The sequence below is a fragment of the Notechis scutatus genome, chromosome 5 (assembly GCF_049901735.1).
Source record: "Notechis scutatus isolate UNSWTSFEM ecotype Mainland chromosome 5, rNotScu1.2, whole genome shotgun sequence".
NCBI lineage: Eukaryota > Metazoa > Chordata > Lepidosauria > Squamata > Elapidae > Notechis > Notechis scutatus.
Window position 1 is genome coordinate 87,674,917 of NC_142013.1, and position 18,359 is coordinate 87,693,275.

Consider the following 18,359-nt stretch of genomic DNA (forward strand, 5'->3'; position numbering starts at 1 on the left):
TTTTATTTTGTATACTGCTCAGAGTTCTTATTTGAGGGACGGGCAGCTTGTAAATGTGATCAATAAAATATGAAAATGCCATGGCCTTAATCGTGCAGGCATACAATCATCCTACTTATATGAACGCTGTCCTTACTGACTTATTTTTCTTTAGGGGCATCCCAATGTAGATTGTATTGTAATAATCCCATCAAGAGGTAGATGGCTTGGATAGGGATTACAAGGTTAGACCACTATGAGAAGACCGCCTCTTATGCTGCTAGAAATATAGGTGTTTATCACTGTGCTGACCAGAATACCCAGGGGTGGTATATGTTCAAGGAGCACATTACTGCAGTATGCAAGCTCCTTCAGTGAGACTATAACTCTATATATTGCAGATAAGATCTCATTCAAATCGACAAAAAATTTCCCAATTCCCACCCCTCTATCTTCTCTGGATTCAGATTGAATCTGTTACAGGGCACTTTATTTAATCCACAACCTTAAAACAGGAGACCATCAAGGATCAGCAAGGTGAAAAGGACTAGACCAGAATATTTTCTGCCTGTAAATTGTACTCTGGTATTGTTAATATACAATCATTTCATGATAGGATGCAAGTAACCACAGCATTTTCAAAAGATCACATGGGCATAGGCTGCATTTGGCAGCTATTCCAATAATGTCAATGGAGGTACAAATCCCCAATTCTATTCCTCCTGGCCTCAGGTTTGCTTTGGTAGGCCATATAGCAAGACGTTCTGACAATGCTGAATATGATACTTTCTACTTCCCTTTCAGTATTTTCAGTTATAACAAATGACATTGCTATTACCACCAGGTGGTGTGTTGAGATTTCCAATGTGCATCTTGGTGTTTCTGTGATCAAAAAGAAGGATGAGGGTATTGCCCTTTTGTACCACTGTAATGTGCCCATTCTTAAAAGTAATGGCTTGTTACTCTGCTGATCAACACTCCTCAGTGTACAATCTAATTTTTTTAATTGAATTGTTGCTATTCATTGAAGAAAAATAAAGAACCCCAAAGAAATGAAGACTGAAAAATAACTAAGAATAAATAATGTAGAGAGCAGTGGAAAAATTAATAAATGAGCTGATCAATATCTTTTTAACATAGATAACGAAAGAGGCTAGAAAGAAAATAAGTGAATTCTCATTTTTTTGATGTTTTTCCAACACTGTCTTATCATAATAACACTATTCTGCATTTTTATACTTATCTATAGATACTAATAGCAATGGAACCAGATGCATAATATGTATACTTTCCATTCTAAAGAAATGAGAATACTATAAATGTATAGTGTTTACTCAATCTGGCATACATAGTTCATCTGAATGTTATTAGCTAAGCAACACTGATAATATCCACATAATGAGCCTGTGAATTGAAGAAGTGTACGTTAATAAGCATGTCCCTATGATATACTTGTTCAGAGTATAACGCTCTCTTTACATGGGCATCCTCGACACGTTCATGTGAATGGGAATCTTTCATCTATCTTATATGGACTGATATAAATAAGAGTCAACTAAGGGCTTGAGTGATCCATTAAACCAATTTTCTTCTTAAGTTATAGCTGTATAAATTGAAACATAGGGACATAATATTAAACTTTAATCCATAAACCCTTAAACGTTTAAAATAAACAAGTACATGTTTTTATATCCAAAACCTCATTAATATTGCCTTCAGATGGCTAAAATGACAAAAATAATAATAGCAAATGAAATTATAAAAAGAACTTTACTCAGCAACTGTCTCTAGCGACTTACTAGAAAATATTTGATTGGAATCTTAATCTTTGGGAACAGAGAAGTCTGGTAACAATGACAGACTTTGCAACAGACTCAAAGTTTTTTCTGTAAATGGGGAAATCAAGATTGTTCTACAAAAGCGGGAGGGGGGTTTGTGAGAGAAAATTCTCAGCAAATATTAACTAAAAATGGCATTTCCTGTAGTGTGTACTGTACTGTTTATTGAAGCTTGCTTAAAATATGCTCAGATGAACGGAAGTCAGTCCAGTTTCTCTTCCAGAGGAAACTTGTCATACTCCTAAAATAAAATACAGATGTCCATGTTAATAACATTATAACCTTTGTGGAAAGTAACAGAAGGGTTGACAGCAAGAGAGCTTAGCATTTCTTGGTGATTGTGAAAGAGCAGTTCCTTTTATGCAATAGATAATGTAATCAATTTATTGGAAGGCATCCTCCTATCATTTTTTAATATGCAGTCTTTTAGTTATATATCTAAATACTAAAATGGCAAGAACAGAGCAATTCAAAAAGAACATGGAAAAGATGGACTGAAAGTAAAATCTCAGCTTGCAACTACTGAGTTCCAAAATATTTTATAGGAAAATATATAATGACAAGTTATTTTTATTTGTGAATGTTGATCCCAAAAGATTGCTGTGTTTTACTGCCCTCTCCCTGACACTCCATTTAACAACCATTGTGGTTGCTTAGTGGCCACAACTGGAGCATTCGGAGTAGTTGTTGCTGAAAGAAGTTGCCACATGATATATCATTTAACAACCACTTTGCTCAGTGACTGAGATTCTGGGCCCAAGAAGGACTACTTGTACCTATAGCCAGGGGTGGGATTCAAATGTTTTAACAACCAGTTCTGTGGGCATGGCTTAGGTGGTGGGCGTGGCTTGGTAGTCATGTGACTGGGTGGACATGGCTTGGTGGTCATGTTATTGGCTGGGCGTGGCCAACTCAATATCACTCACATCAAGGCACGCATCTCCTCGCCTGGCCTCTCATGACTGTGGGGATGCTGCAACAGTCGTAAGTGTGAAAAATGGTCATAAGTCACTTTTTTCAGTGCCATTGTAACTTTGAATGTTACTCCACACAAGCAAAGTACCAGCAAAAGAAGGAAAAAAAACTCCAGAGACATTCCTGAGACAGGAAGTCTAGTCCTGCCAAGAATGTAATAAGGGTTAACGGAGAGGCAGTTTCTGTAAGCAACACCAGAATGTTTCCTTCCTGTCTTCCTTACAGGATTAGGCCAGTAATTTCTTCTAACAACCGGTTCTCCGAACTGCTTAGAATGTTAACAACCGGTTCTAGCAAATAGGTGCCAACTGGTAGAATCCCACCCTTGCCTATAGCTAGTTACCTGGTGACCCTGTTTCACATGACTCAGTCTTTCTACATAAGAAGGGGTAGGTGGAATGCTTTCAGGGCTGCTGTGACAATTATGCCAAGCATCTATGAGATAAGATCTCTTAGATTGACTTAAACCTGACCTTCGGCAGTGCTGGAAATGGTCTTGTCCAGTTATCTGAACTGAGTTCATTCTGTGACCCTGCCACCTGAGACTCATATCCTTCCTGGCTGTCATAGCCTCCAGAGGGATGATGTGCATCTGAGTCTATGAAGTGAATCCTTCAATGCCGGGGTAGCACTTCTACCTGGTCTCAAGGAAACAGTGGTCTGCCCTCTCCTTAAGAGGCTGGATCTAGCAGTACTGAACACTTTTCATCTAATCTCTCACCTTTTGTTTTTGGGGAAAATAACTGAGAAGGTGGCAAATCTGCAACTTCAGAGTAGATTATCTGGATCCATTGAAGTCGAGGTTCAGACCAGGATATAGTACCAAGATAGGACTTGTGAATGACTTTGGGGAGGTCTAGAATGGTAGTAGTGTATTCATGTTCGCTCTGCTCAGAGGGTTTTTGACACATTGATGACATTCTTCTTGAATATTGAGAGGATTGGGAGTGGGACACACAATTTTTCAGTGGTTCTCTTCCTTTCTCTTATGTTGGTTTCAATGAGTGCTGGGCAAGAATGAGGGGGGTGGAGAGAACATCTAGTCCCAGACCTCAACTCTCTCTGCTTCTATTTATATGAAACTGCTGGGTGAGATCATCTGTTGGCACAAGAGTGTCATCAGTCTGCTGATAAAATTCAGTTGTATATTTCTGCTTCAAACCAGCCAAGTAATGCCGTTGAGTGCTTTTCTCAGTGCCTGGAATCTGGGCAGGTCTAGATGGGAAAGAAAAAATTCCGCTCAACTCTGACAAAACTAAGAGGTTGTGGGTTTTAAGGTATCTAGTGATTTTCCATCATTAATTTTGGATGAGGTAACACTCCCTCAGAGTTAGTGTATATCCGGTGACACTTCTGAACTCATGTCTCTTGCTCAAGGAACAGTTGGCAACTAGGACTAGAAGGAACTTTCCATAATCGCATCTTATGCATCAGTTGTGCCTATTCCTAGATTGAGAGGAAATGATGTTGTGGTCACCCATGGCTTAGTAGTCACTTTCTAATTGCACTATTACCATGCACACTACATGGGGCTGCATTTGAAGAACATACATAAACTTCAGCTGGTCCAAAATTCAGTAGCACATGCAGTATTGGTCATACCACAGTATCAGCTACACTGGTTTCCAGTGGGTTTCCAAGTGCAGTTCAAGATGCTAGTTGTCATCGATAAAGTCCCATATGTCATGAGAGATTTGCAAGATCACCTACCTGCAATTGTTTTGGTCCATCCTACTAGATCTGGCAGAGTGAGCATGCTTTGAATTCCATCAGTGAAGCAGTGTCACCTGGTTAGCCCCAGGAAGAATGTCTTCTCTGGCATGGTGTCTGTTTTATGGAAGCCTCCCTTCTGAAGACCTGGGTCTTTTCCTTTTCCTAGGCCAGGATTTTAATGGAGCTCCATGTGGATGTAGTCTGTTTTATGACCTGGTAATTTCCATTTTAGGGGCTGTGACCAAGTTTCTTTTTTTAATGTATCTGTCTTGCTGGTCTGTATTTATTTCTATTTGTTGCCTAGAGTTTATTGGATAAATGGATGGCTATATCAGACAGACAGATTCACTACACCCAAACAGGGGAATGGAAAAAAGAATTTCATAGGATGCTCAAGGAATTTTATGATTATGGAATAAAATAATAAACTCTGATTATCCAGAAGATTTTAATAAGAACACCTTGATGTCCCAGAAATAATCCATCTAAGGCTGAGTATCTTAATAACCCCAGAATGTTGTGATAGGACTGGAGAGAAATGGAATAGAATATCACAGAGCAGTGATTCTTAACTTAATCTGTGATTCTATGGACCCCCAGGGTGCTGCAATGTCATTAGAGGGTATCCATGAAGGCTTGAAGAAAAGTTATGATTTAAATCTTAAGTCTTGGGAGTCGGTGGCCCAAAAGGTGTTTAAAGGGGGTCTGTGGTAAAGAAAAGGTTGAGAATCACTGTTATAGAGGATATATGACTATTGGCTGGCTCACATTCCTGTAAAAGAAAAGAAATTTTCAACCCAATGGCATAATTTTCTAGATGTAACAAGAATGGTCATTTAAAGCATCTCTGATTTCATGCAATATACGAAATATGTTTCATTATCACATACGTAATTTCTGTATAAATCACTGTCACATATTCCAATATATACAGAACATCAGGGTGCCCTGAATCATAAGCAGCAACAAAAGAAACACTTGTGCCTCAATGTTGCAAACATTAACTTTTTATCTGAAATGTGACATTTTGTTAGTAAGGAAGCATCAAACTATTATAGCAGATTACACAAATTATAAATTAATTATATAGTCATAATTAGCATGCTTAAGACAGCCAAAACAAAGCCATAATTCATTCAGAAAAGGGTAGTTCAGCTCTTGAATAAAAATGCTACAGAGCAATTCTCATCGGAACTAAGGCACTAGGTTATCTAGATATAGTTAGACAGGAATTTCTAACAAGGAAAAATGACATATCCCTGGACAACATAGATGAACTATCTATACTGGGGACTAATGGAGAAATGAAATAAGAGTCCTTGGGATCTACAGAAACTAAAAAAATCAGTGTTCTGTAGGAAAAAGGGGATTCTGGAGTGGGCAACAATTTGAGTTTTACACTACAAATATTATAAACATGGTTTCCTTTAATAATCTGTACTAAGATTAGAAAACAGTGGTTGATTACAGGCTCTATGGCTCCTTTCTGCACTAAATTCCTTAGCTGATCCAGCAAGGGTAATAATACTGAGAATAATCATCCCACAAATGTAGCAAGGAATGTAGCAATCTCGAAATGGATGATAGTAAGTACTCACAGTTCTATTAAATTGCCCCTCAAGCTGAAATATTAACCACAAGATGCACACAAAACAAGAAAACTGGCAGAAGTTCCAAAGTGAAAGGCAACATCCGTTCTTGTTCCTTGAGAGTTTTTTCCCCAAAAAGTAGAACAGAATTTAATAGTATTAAAGAGACATGCTGAATTTGGAGCCAACTGCTTACTGAACTGACTAGAATGCTATTGGATATTTCTGGAAAATGGTAAATCTTTCAAGCCCATTGACCAAGAACAGAACTGAACATAGCTGATTCGCACTCGTACAACAGGAACTGTTTTTACTAACCAGCTTTCACTGTCAATTGGAGATCTTATACAAACTCAAGCAATCTGGACAAGATTGAAATAGCATTATTAAACTTATTGAAGAGCAATTCTGATATAATAATGGAGATGTTTATCTGTAATGACTTGTTAGTTCCTGAATCAGAATGCCTTAGGAATGAACATACTGGCTACTGCCGCCTTGTCCTCTGGGAGAGGATAATCAAGTTCTTCCACAGAAAATGTTGGTAGAGATTCAAAAAAACAGGCTAACTTTAGAGTCTAGATTAATGTGGATTTTGCATTTCAAAGATTGTGGACTATACAGTGTAATTGTTCAGCACTGTTTTTCTAACCACACCTATCAAGATGCACGAGGACTATCTTTCAGTGTCTTGACTCATCAAGTCAGAATCAGTTAACCAGCAACTTAAGGGTCATAAGTTCACCTTGCAAAGGTAAATACCATTCACATTCAAAGGGTATAAAGTTCCTCCTAGTTGTTAAATGACAAACTAATGTTTGTCATCAGAGTCAAGATAGTATTAAAATATTAACATTTCCAAGAAAGCATCAGACCAAAAAGCTAGCTGTTATATTTTACAGTAAAATTTAAAGTAAACTTGTAAGGCATACAAGGTTGCACTGTTGACAAGAGTTGTTCCAGTGCCAGCCTATACTCACAAGTGGTCTAAAACAGTGGTCGCCAACTGGTGGGGTGGGGACCACTGGTGGTCCGAGAGAAAATTTTGGTGGTCCGCAGAAAAATGCCCCCCAAGCACTCTCCCAAAAACAATTAATCCAGGCTGCACGGGAACACAAGGCTGCACTACCCACTGGTCCTCACCCTTCGCCCAAGCGCAATCCTTGAGTAGGGTCACGCAAGCTGGAACTGGAAGATAAAACCAACAGTGGGGGAGGGAAATCCGCCCTGGGGTGGCTTGCTGACGTTGGTGGGAAAATCAGTTCCATATTCCAGAGGTGCAATAGTCATAGGACTGGCCCTTTGGTCATCCTGGAACAGCTCCTCCAGTCCATGGCAGGCCGGTGCATTCAGGTGGAGGAGCAGCTGCTCCGGGATGACCAAATGGCCAGTCCTGTGACTACTGCAGCTCTGGAATACAGGACCAACTTTCCCATCAATGTCAGCAAGCCACCAGTCAAAATTCATATTAGTGATCCACGGTATTTAAAATTATGAGTTTGGTGGTCCCTGAGGTCCAAAAGGTTGGCGACCCCTGATCTAAAATACAGAATGTTAATGCTTGTACTGATCAACTCTGTCCTAAGCAGATCTCACCATACCACTGCTCCATTTCTCTGGTGATTTGGAATGGTGATGGAAGAAATCCTATGTGCTAACTGGGTAAGACTCTCACTTTAAGGTTGTACGGTCAATGCTAAAAGTGATTGATGGTATTTATCATTGCTAGAGATGGCATTCATATGCTTTGACTTCCCAATTGCCTTGTTTTGGTCTTTCTCTTTGCTTGAGAATATCACTTTATCATAGGCATGACTCTGAACATAAAGATTCAAATCAGCTTCCCAATCTTCAGCACTTGTACACAGAAATGAATCCAAAGTTGCTTGTTGATACCAGAAACCCAGCACCACAATAAATCCTTTATTTTGGAAGTAGGAGTACTTCTAAAACACTAAACCCTTAATGGGGTTTTCTCAATATGGGTGGGCGGGTCTTACAAGCCAGTACTGGCAAGGCAAATATATCTATTAGTATTGAAGAATATATTTAGAATTGTGACAACAGACCAGGGACTGAGACACAAAGCCTATTCTGGAAATAATTGTCAATGGAACTTTCCATCCAGAATCCATACTGGCAATTGGAATTCATGGACAGAGTTAGAAAGAAAAGAGACTTTCAGGTAACCATGAATGTTATACTGTGGTGGATAAGGATTCAGGCTGTGTGAAGCCTTGAATGAATGCTTCATTTCAATCACAATCTAAAGCTAAGTACTCTTTTGATGTTGCTCCATCAAATAGCATAGTTTTATTCAACTGATTTATACAAGTCTATCAAAGATAAATAATAAGCCACAAAATCAGAAAGCTCTTCCACCCAGAGATGGTGGAAATAACAGCTAGTGACACAGTATTGATGTGCCTTTTGATAATAACCTATACCAAATAGAAAAACAAAAAGATGGTAGCATGAAGCATCTATCCTGTGTATACTTTGAGGTCAGGATCTTTATGGACTCCTCAGAGAAGAGATGCATACTCTTCAGACTTGTGGGGAACAATTAATTTCTATGTTAAGCCTTTGGGTCAATACATCTGTACAACCTACCAAATGGTGGAACCATCTTCCCATATTGCTGCCTACAAAGATAGGAGCTTTGTGTCACCCAGTCTCAGTATCAGCAAACTGAATAGAAATTGATGAAAAGGCCTTTGTGTTGTCTTTTCTTCTTTCTGTCAGTAGGCTGTAAGGCAAAGGGTTTAGTGGATTATTTTTATCTTAGTTTTTCTTAAGATCTCCAGGAAGTTAATTGGAACATGCTGACTGAAATTAGCCCCAAAGGGGTCTTTGGGGGGAAAACCAGCATATTTTGTTAGTTATTGAATTTTACAATTACAGGTATCACTTAAGTGGAAATTATTTTTTTCTCCAATCAAGTTTTTAACTGTACATAGCATCTCTAAAATGCTGCTCATATTCGTTCTTTGATAAAAACTAATACAGTAGAAGTGATGGTCTGTTACATTGATATGGAATTGCCATTTGTTTGAGGTAAGCCATATTACTGGTCTCATTTAATTTTTTCTGATATATATTCCTATGCTAGCTAGCTATCTTTTAGTTCATTATTATTCTTTTTCTATAGCAAGCACCACTGACCTCCTATTAATGTAATGCAATAGTCCTCTAGTTTTTTATTTTTTCTAGAGCAGTCATAAACAAACACTTTTTTTAAAAAAACTTCAAGATAGGTCCTTAGGTTATTTGTTTATTCATTCAATTTCTATGACTGCCCATCTCAATCAAGTGACTCTGAGCAGCAAACAATCATATAATGCAAACCAAATGCAAACAATACAAAAGTATAGCAGTTGAGAAAAATCATAACACTAGAGTTATGGCTAGAAAAATAGGTGCTTAATACATTCAGGATCTCAAGATTGGAACATAACCAAGTCTCCAAGGCCTTACTAAAGCCAATAGTCAGGTTCATCCTAAATCTATTTCCAGTTCACTTAAATGGTTAAAATTGATAGCCAGGATTCTCTTTCAACATATAATAGTTACATGTAATAGTCATGGTGGAAATGTTTAACTCTTTAAGGTACTGGCTACCTTTGTGCTTGATCTTAACTTCCTGATTTTTGCATTTCTGTATCCTTGCTCATTTCCTCTTTTTTAGGAGGAATGAGCTCCGCCATCTTTGTTATATGAAATTTCTAATTTGCCAGCATTTAAAAAATGATGGTGGCAGGAATGTTATAATTGATATTGTGGATTTACATTATTGATATTGATACTGTGAGTTTATTAGTTGTAGTATCCCCATTGTCATCAGAATTCAAATACCGTACTTGCAACTGGCATGTATTTATGACGGTTGCAGTGTCCCAGGATCATGTGATTACCATTTGCGATTCTCTGACAAGCAAAGTTAACGGGAAAGCCAGATTTCACTTAACCATGTTGCTAACAACTGCAGCGATTCACTTCGCAACTATGGCAAGGAAGGTCATAAAATGGGGCAAAACTCACTTAACTGTCTTGCTTCACAACATAAATTTTGGGCTCAATTGTGGTTGTTACCTGTACATTTCCAAATTTTAATGGATATGCATTAAACTTGTAGCCCTCAGTGTCTTCACAAATGTCCATTGTAAGCTCCCATCTATTTTAAGGATATATGTTACCTTACCATTTTGTGACATTTGCACTAGAAATATATAAAATTTTCTTGTCTTGTTGCATAAAGCATAACTTAGCTGCCATGGGACAAACTCTGAAATGTCCCGATTTCAAACTTTGATTACAAAAACTCAAGGTTCAGATTTTTCTTTATGCCAAACAGGGATCTTATAATACCTTGTGTTAGTATAGGAATTTGTTGTGATTACTTCATGGCAAAGCCATTTACATGGACTGTCTTTTCATATATTCCAAAAATGAACACTATAAAATCAGAACCTAGAGATCATTGCAGGATTTTCACATACTGTATAAATAACTTTCTTTTCACTTTCTTTCTCTTATTTCCTTTGCAGGACAAACATTTTATGTTAAAGGCGGTTAAAAGATTTAACCTCAGGTACTTTCTGCAAATTTCAGTGGAAAATTACAGGTCTGTCTGCCTTAGGATAATCTCAGCATTGAAGACTATCAGACATCTGACACTTTTCTATTATACAGGAACAGTAGCTTCTCCAGTTCTATTTGGAGTGCCTTGATGGAAAGATACAGCTGGTAAAACCCTAAGAACTTTGGCTCTTACCCAAGAAAAGGCAGACTTAAAGACTTGTGGGTGGTTACAGTATGCACGAGTCACATTCAAAATGAGCTGCAAAAATATTATCCTTCACTCTTTCATCATTTTAAACGGTTGGAGAATTTTGGGTTCCCAGACTATCACTAACATTGTAAATAGAGAATGCCTACTTAAATCTAAAAATATTGATTCACATCAGCTAAACCCACATCTTAGATGACTTTGGAATTACATTTCTGAAATAGGAGCCTACAAAGTTGCAAAGTGTATTTAAAACATCAACACACAATTTAGGATCAAGGAACCAGCCTCTGCTTTTCAATGAGGGAGAAAACTCTTACTTTGGGATGTACTTAAAGTAGCTCTTTTAATTCTGGCGATTGTGTGTGGTCATTAAGAGCTCTCCTACTATAGCCGTGATAGTGAACCTATGGCACGCATGCCGGAAGTGGCACACAGAGCCATCTTTGCCGGCACATGAGCTGTCGCTCCAGAGCAGGTCCACTGTGCATGTGCGCACGCTGCACTGATCGTCGGGTAGCTGCCGGGTGCGGAGGGGAAGATCACACGTGCATGCGTAGAGACGTGTGGTGTGCGCAGGGGTGTGTGCGTGGGAGCGCGTGCATTGCCTTATGGGTGTTGGCACACATGCGCACTTTTCACATGCAAAGACGGGAAAGTTAGCCATCACTGTTCTATAGGCTCAAACTTTACAGGAGTAAGGCTCTGTGTTCTACTTTTACTCTAGCTATTCTGAAAATATTTGAAGGAAGTCAAAGAAACAATAGTCATTACTATTGGGAAGACAAAATTATTCCCACATGTATTATGCAGAAAGAAAAATGATTTCAATATTGTCCAGCAGCATTCTTCTGTTGAAGAAAGAAAGATGCTCTTCTGAAAAAGGATTATGGCAACATTTTTTTTTTTAAAAAAAAGACTTCTTTCAAATCTTAAAAGTTTGAAATTTGGCACTTTATTCCTGGAAAGGAATTTTTAATAATTTCCATTGTAATTTAAAACATTCCCATCATATACCGGGCATAAAAGTAAAAACCAGCAACTCACAAACCAAGAATTTAAAAAAGTCTCAAATATTTGTTTGCAAATCTACTTGTTTTAAGTGCTATTGAATCAGGTTTATCATGTGGAACCTTTTTGCTTATTCAGAAAATATCCTGGGAATGGAGTTAGAAAGTATTGATGTTTATTATTTGAAATCCTTCTAATTCTATTTTTCCATTATTTCTATAGAAATATGTTAAAGAGATGGAAATGCATCTTACTATTCTTCCTAGTTAGATTTATCTTCATCTGTACTGTACAAAGTTACTTTATATAGTAATACTGAATACAGATGCTTTGAGGTTTTTCCTCAAAATTATACAAATTATTTAATTTATATTAAAATTATTTTGTATTATTTATGTAGGGTATGGCAATGTTACAATTATCCAGGAGACTACAACATTAGTACATAGTTGTTTAGCTGCTGAAGAGTGCTAGTCTGCTTAGTTCACACTCATGTGCTTATCCATGGTGAACCACAGAGGGCTCGAACTAGGTCTCCACCAGAAAGACAAGCATCATTATCCAGGGTCTTCTCTCACCACCAATGTTGCCTTGCAGTCAGATGTCACATCTTATCAGGTCCAGCAAGGGCAGGGGTTTGAGCATCCGCACAAAATGCTGCTAACTTTCCCACAAAAGTGATACCTATTTAATCCTCTCGCATTAGCATGCTTTCGAAATGCTAGGTGAGCAGAAGCATATTACACCGAAGCACAAATTTCCCAGAGGAAAATGGCATAGAGCGCCATTTTGGTGTAATGATTAAAAAACTGGCCTAGAAACAAGGAAAGTGAGAGTTCTAGTCCCATCTCAGGCATAAAAACCAGCTGGAAGACCTTGGGCCAGTCACCCTCTCTCAGCCCAACCTACCTCACAATTTGAGAATGGTTGTGAGGAAAATAGAAGGAAATATTATGTACATTTGCCACTATGAGGTACCGTATTTGCCGGCGTATAAGACGACTTTTTTGCCCTGAAAAACATGCCTCCAATTGGGGGTCGCCTTATACGCCGGGTCATCTATATGCCGGCAAATAGTAATTGGGAAGCACTGCGGCTGCCAAGCTGAGGCATTTTGCGCACCGTGGAACGAATCCTGTGAAGCCGAAAGGGCAGCCAGCCTTCTCCCAGTTCCCAAAAGAGGCAGGCTCGCCGAGCTCCGCTGAGGTATCCGGCTGGGGCTGTCAGGAGTTGTTACCGCTGGCGCGGCTCCGCGGCTCCAGTCCCGCATTGCCTCGGGAAGGGAAAGGCAAAACCAGGAGCCGCTGCTGCCATTGCCAAGCGCCGCCGCGGCTCTTCCTTTTTGCCTTTCCCTTCCCGAGGCAACGCTGGGACCGGAGCCGCGCGGAGCTGCGCCAGCGGTAACAACTCCTGACAGCCCCAGCCGGATACCTCAGCGGAGCTCGGGCGGTGCGAGCCTCGCTTCCTTGGGAGCTGGGAGAAGGCTGGCTGCTCCTTCGGCTTCACGGGATTCGCTTTCCACGGTGCACAAAAGTGCCTCAAAAAAAAAAAAAAGTGCAAAAGTGGAAGGCGTGCGGAAGAGGGGGCGAGTATATAACAAACTATATTTTGAGTGGAAATGTTGGGGGTCGTCTTATACGCCGGGTCGCCTTATACGCCGGCATATACGGTACTTTAAACTGTAAAGTAATGAAGGTGGGATAAAAATCTAATTGCTTTTCAGTAAACACATCAGACTTGGAGATTTTTGAAGGCCTTATCATTTTCTGAATCAAGTTAAAGTACTTCATGTTAATTAACTCCATAATTCTTTCAACAGCTATTAGTGTTGTCCACCCAAGAAATGTGGCAGGAGCAGTGTCAAGAATATAAGGATATGTCTGGAAGTACTTACGTTGCATTGCCTATCTTCTATCTATACCCATGATGGCGAACCTATGGCACTTGTGCCACAGGTGGCATGCAGAACCATTTGTGCCGGCATGCGAGCTGCAGGCAAACTTACCTCACCGCGCATGTGTGTGCCTCACAGCTGATTTTCGGCCAGTTTGAGGCCTTTTTTGGCCTCCCAAAGGCTTGAGGAAGGCTTCTGCAGGCTTCTGTAAGCTTTGTAGGCCGAAAACTAGTATTTCTGGAAAAACAAGAAGTGACAAAACGGGGCTAGTCTTCGGCCTACAAAGCTTGCAGAAGCCTTCCTCAAGCCTTTGGGAGGCTGAAAAAGGCCTCAAACCGGCTGAAAATCAGCTGTGAGACACAGTGCAGGTAAGGAGGCGGTGAGGGTGGGTGGGCGGATTGTGCGTGCATGCGTAGGGGGCATGCATTACCTTCTGGGTGCTGGCACACAAGCAAGCACGTGCAAGCACGCACACAATTTTTGGCACAGGAGCCCAAAAAGGTTAGCCACCACTGATCTATACCATGAATATAATATTCAGCTTACCTTTGAATGACTTGCAAGGCTCTATTAGCCAAAATAGGAAGTGGAGTCAAGACAAGTGATTATTTAATTGCATTTTCAGTTAATCAAAATACAACAAAGTTCACATGACTAAACTTACTAGTTTTATATTTAATCATTTAATAGGATGGAATACAACTTGGTACCTTTTGGAGGATTCTGGGACTCTCATGTAACCTTAAGACCTGTAGCTTATTAATGTTAAAATGGTGTTCTCATGAGCGTATATTAATATGTAGGTGGGGAAAATGAGCATCATCATGGCTTGTATTAAACACTATTGTATTTCAAATGTCTACTACATTGATAGAAAACAGAAATGCTGGGCACTTAGCTCCTATTTTTTCCACATTGACTCAGAAACAAACCCAAGTACTTTAAGCAAGTATACTCTATATATGCTTTCAGTCTTAATTCAACCTTAACAGGCCATAGAAATAGCAATGTGCTCATTCTAAATACAATTGGAGTGTATATCTAAATTTACACAAGTATGTTTATTTATTTATTTATTTTTATTTATTTGATTTGTCAATTGTTTACAAGATAATAAGTATAAGTGTATACATAGTTGTGAATACATGAGATGGGTACATATAAGAAAAATAAAAGAATAGAGAAACAATAGGACAGGGACGGTAGGCACGTTGGTGCGCTTATGCACGCCCCTACAGACCTCTTAGGAAAGGGGTGAGGTCAATGGTAGACAGTCTAAGGTTAAAGTTTTTGGGGTTTGGGGAAGAGACTACAGAGTCGGGTAGAGTATTCCAGACATTGACTACTCTATTGCTGAAGTCGTATTTCCTGCAATCAAGTTTGGTGCGGTTTACTTTGAGTTTGTATCTATTGTGTGCTCTTGTGTTGTTATGGTTGAAGCTGAAGTATTCATTGACAGGTAGGACATTGCAATGTATGATTTTATATACCATGCTTAAGTCAGACCGAAGACGGCGTAATTCAAGGTTTTCTAGTTCTAGAATTTCAAGTCTGGTGGCATAAGGTATTCTACAACGAGTAGAAGAGTGGAGAACTCTTCTTGTGAAATATTTCTGGACTTTCTCAACTGTGTTAATATCAGATACGTAATGAGGGTTCCAGACTGATGAACTGTATTCGAGTATTGGTCTAGCAAATGTTTTGTATGCTCTGGTTAGTAGTGTGATATTGCCAGAGAAAAAGCTACGTAGGATTAGGTTAACAACTCTTAATGCCTTTTGGCTATGTAGTTGCAGTGGGCTCTAGCACTCAGATCATTAGAGGTGAGTATTCCAAGGTCCTTTACAGAGGTTGGGTCATCAACAAGGTCTTGACTATTCAGCTTGTATTTTATTTTCTGATTTTTTTTGCCAATATGTAAGACAGAGCATTTATTTGTTGAGATTTGAAGATGCCATTTGAGATTTGAAGTTGCCATTTGAGATTTGAAGTTGCCATTATGAACAATGATTTACAAACCACAACTGCTGTATGTTAAGCTAAGCCAAATTATAATTTGTCTATGGCTTAGTCAAAAGAAAACAAATTATCTTATGTCTTGGGATGTATACAATCTAGCTATGCAAATTACTTCTAAGGAACAATTTCCAAGGGGTGACCCTGACAGACTTCTTCAGCAAAAGTATTGCAGCCATTTAGGCAAATCTATTTATTACAGAGTATTACATCTCAAGGACTCATGGAAAATTCCAGTAAATGTAACTTTGATTTGATTATTTCAGACGAAACAAGGACTTGGTTTTCCTACCAAGAAAAAATATCAGATTGCATCGATAATGTTTCTAGACCAGCTATTGAGCAATAATAATATATCCAAGCATCAATTTACTAAAGTACGTCGACAGGATCCGAGGTGCAACGATTAGCCAGACCAACCTCAGCTGGTCTGCTATATTTTGCAGCCCAGATGGGAAAGCCCCGCCTAAAAAGAAAGCAGGCGCTCGAATTTCCAGCCACTTTCCCTTAGCCAGGTTGTAGTCCCAGTTTCGAAACCTATTATGATTCATACATGCCTTCTGAGAGTGAGGAGGTTGTTTTAAAGCCGGAATTAGGGATATGAAAGCAAGGCAGTCGGACGCAGCTGTACTTATAGCCTGAATGCCACCCCCGCATCCTCCCACCGAGTCCCGCTCGGAATTCAGGCCCAGTGCAGGTCCCGCCTATCGCCGGGGCGGGGTTCCTGCAAGCCCGCCTCGATTTCTTTGTGTTCGGCTGCTGGGGCGGTTTGGAAGAGGCGAAGGTTTCCTAGCTCCCCTGCCGAGGGTGATTTCTTCCTCAGCTAAAGCCCCAGCTGCCGGGTGCCGGCCGTGCCTTGCTTCTTAGCCTGCGCGTTGCCTGAGATCGCCATGTCGCTGGGATCCAGCCCGGACGCGGGTTTCTCTAGCGAGGAGCTGCTCGCCCTCCGCTTTCCGTTGCACCGTGCCTGCCGCGACGGAGACTTGCCCGCCTTATGCGCCCTACTACAGAGCGCGCCCCGGGAAAGCCTAGCAGCCGAGGACTCCTTCTACGGGTGGACGCCCATCCACTGGGCCGCGCATTTCGGAAAGGTAAGAGAGAGAGAGAGAGAGAGACCTCCCGGGTCGCGTTCGAAGCAATCCAGCGCGCAGGATGGTTCGGGGGAAGGGAGCCTGCGGTTTTCTCCGGGGCTTGGCGAAAGCAGCGGGGGCGAAAGCGCGCTGCCGCCGCCGCCATCTTAAAGCGTTCTCCCGCCTTGCTCGCCCCGGTATGGTCGGTGGACAAACGGGCGAGTAGAGCCGCCATGCTATGCACGCATCTTGCCTGAGATCTGCTTGTAATTTTTTTGTCGGCAACTACCAACTGCAGGAGGAAATAAAGGCGTCTAATTCTCCAGTATAAAAGTGCACTCTCGGAGCAAGAGAGCAGATCCAGGGGTGAAGGGGAATATTCGTTTTGCTTGGGCGCATGTTGCAACTGCCCTCATCTTTTTTTTCCTTTTATAAATATATCTGTATTCGGATTTGGAGAGTTAAGAATAAGAATAAAGATCATATGGAGGCTCACTTTGCACAAGAGGGTTATTTTGGGAGGAATATCGTAGAAACGGAACGAGATAGAATTCAAGGTTTTGAGTGAGGAATTAATTACCGTAGCTATGAATTTATGATTTTCTGACGGTTTTTTTTTTTTACACTTAAGACGTTAAGCACCACCCAGGTCCTGTCCTTTTTCTTAACCTTTGTCATATTTTGAAGGGAGTAACATACAAATATAAATATTGAGTTGCTTCATTTGATACTCTCCCATAGGATGCATTCCCACATGGTCTGCTTGTTAAGAGTGTTATGCCTTTCAACTCTTCAGATTTTCCTCTCCAGACAGTGATTATCTTTGGTAGTTATGATTACCTGTACAGTATGCCCAGTGTTTGTAAAAGTTGTTCGAGTTGTCAGGTCTCAAAAGAATACATACAGTTTTGGATATAGATTTGTTTGTGGAAGCTCCTTGACTGGCAAATGTCAATCAGTGAATAATTCTAAAGTAGATGGTGCCACCACTTAATATCAGGACCAGATCATCAGTGGTTTTCTAGACTTCACATTGTCTCCTTTTCCCAGTCTTGTGCTCAGGATGGCTGAAAAGTGGCATCCCAGTTTTCTATATATTGAGATGGGGAACATGTGAGAATAATCTATATCCTACTAAAATTCTGATTCCAATAATCTGGGTGAAACAGTACACCACAGGGCAACAATTTTGAACCAAGGTATCTCAAATTGGCTAATTTAGAAAATGCATTCATAATCTTGGGTCCATGACTCCCATGGAATTAAAATTTGGCCAATTTTATAGAACATTTCATGACAAACAAAACTAGTTTATGATAAAATGTCGTAAACCATTTCTTGTGCTCATGTTTGACTGTTCTGTACAGTTTATACATTATTTTCAAAGCAGATACCTCTCTAAATGTACTCCAACTGTACATTAGAAGCTCTGTCATTGGGGCACAGATTATCTAGTAATGTATTAAACTTAGTACTACTTGACTC

General features: G+C 40.0%; 1 protein-coding gene and 1 long non-coding RNA gene across 4 annotated transcripts in view; one reads left to right on the forward strand and one right to left on the reverse strand.

The window, feature by feature from the left end:
• On the reverse strand, window positions 1-12,866 carry LOC148130573 (uncharacterized). Of its 3 annotated transcripts, XR_015749898.1 has the most exons (4): window positions 6,104-12,866; window positions 4,503-5,277; window positions 3,514-4,007; window positions 1-2,058 (listed from the first exon to the last, which is right to left on the reverse strand). It is a non-coding gene; the product is annotated as an uncharacterized LOC148130573 (long non-coding RNA). The 3 variants fall into 3 exon arrangements; XR_015749897.1 differs by having other exon boundaries at window positions 3,514-5,277; XR_015749896.1 differs by having other exon boundaries at window positions 3,514-12,866.
• Window positions 12,867-16,366: 3,500 nt separating this feature from the next.
• Window positions 16,367-18,359, forward strand: part of ANKRD10 (ankyrin repeat domain 10) — a 32,716-nt gene continuing 30,723 nt past the window's right edge. The window contains exon 1 of the mRNA XM_026668893.2: window positions 16,367-16,895. Within this exon, the coding sequence (XP_026524678.2) occupies window positions 16,695-16,895 (201 nt within the window). The 5' untranslated portion in view covers window positions 16,367-16,694. The remainder of the gene's footprint in view (window positions 16,896-18,359) is intronic.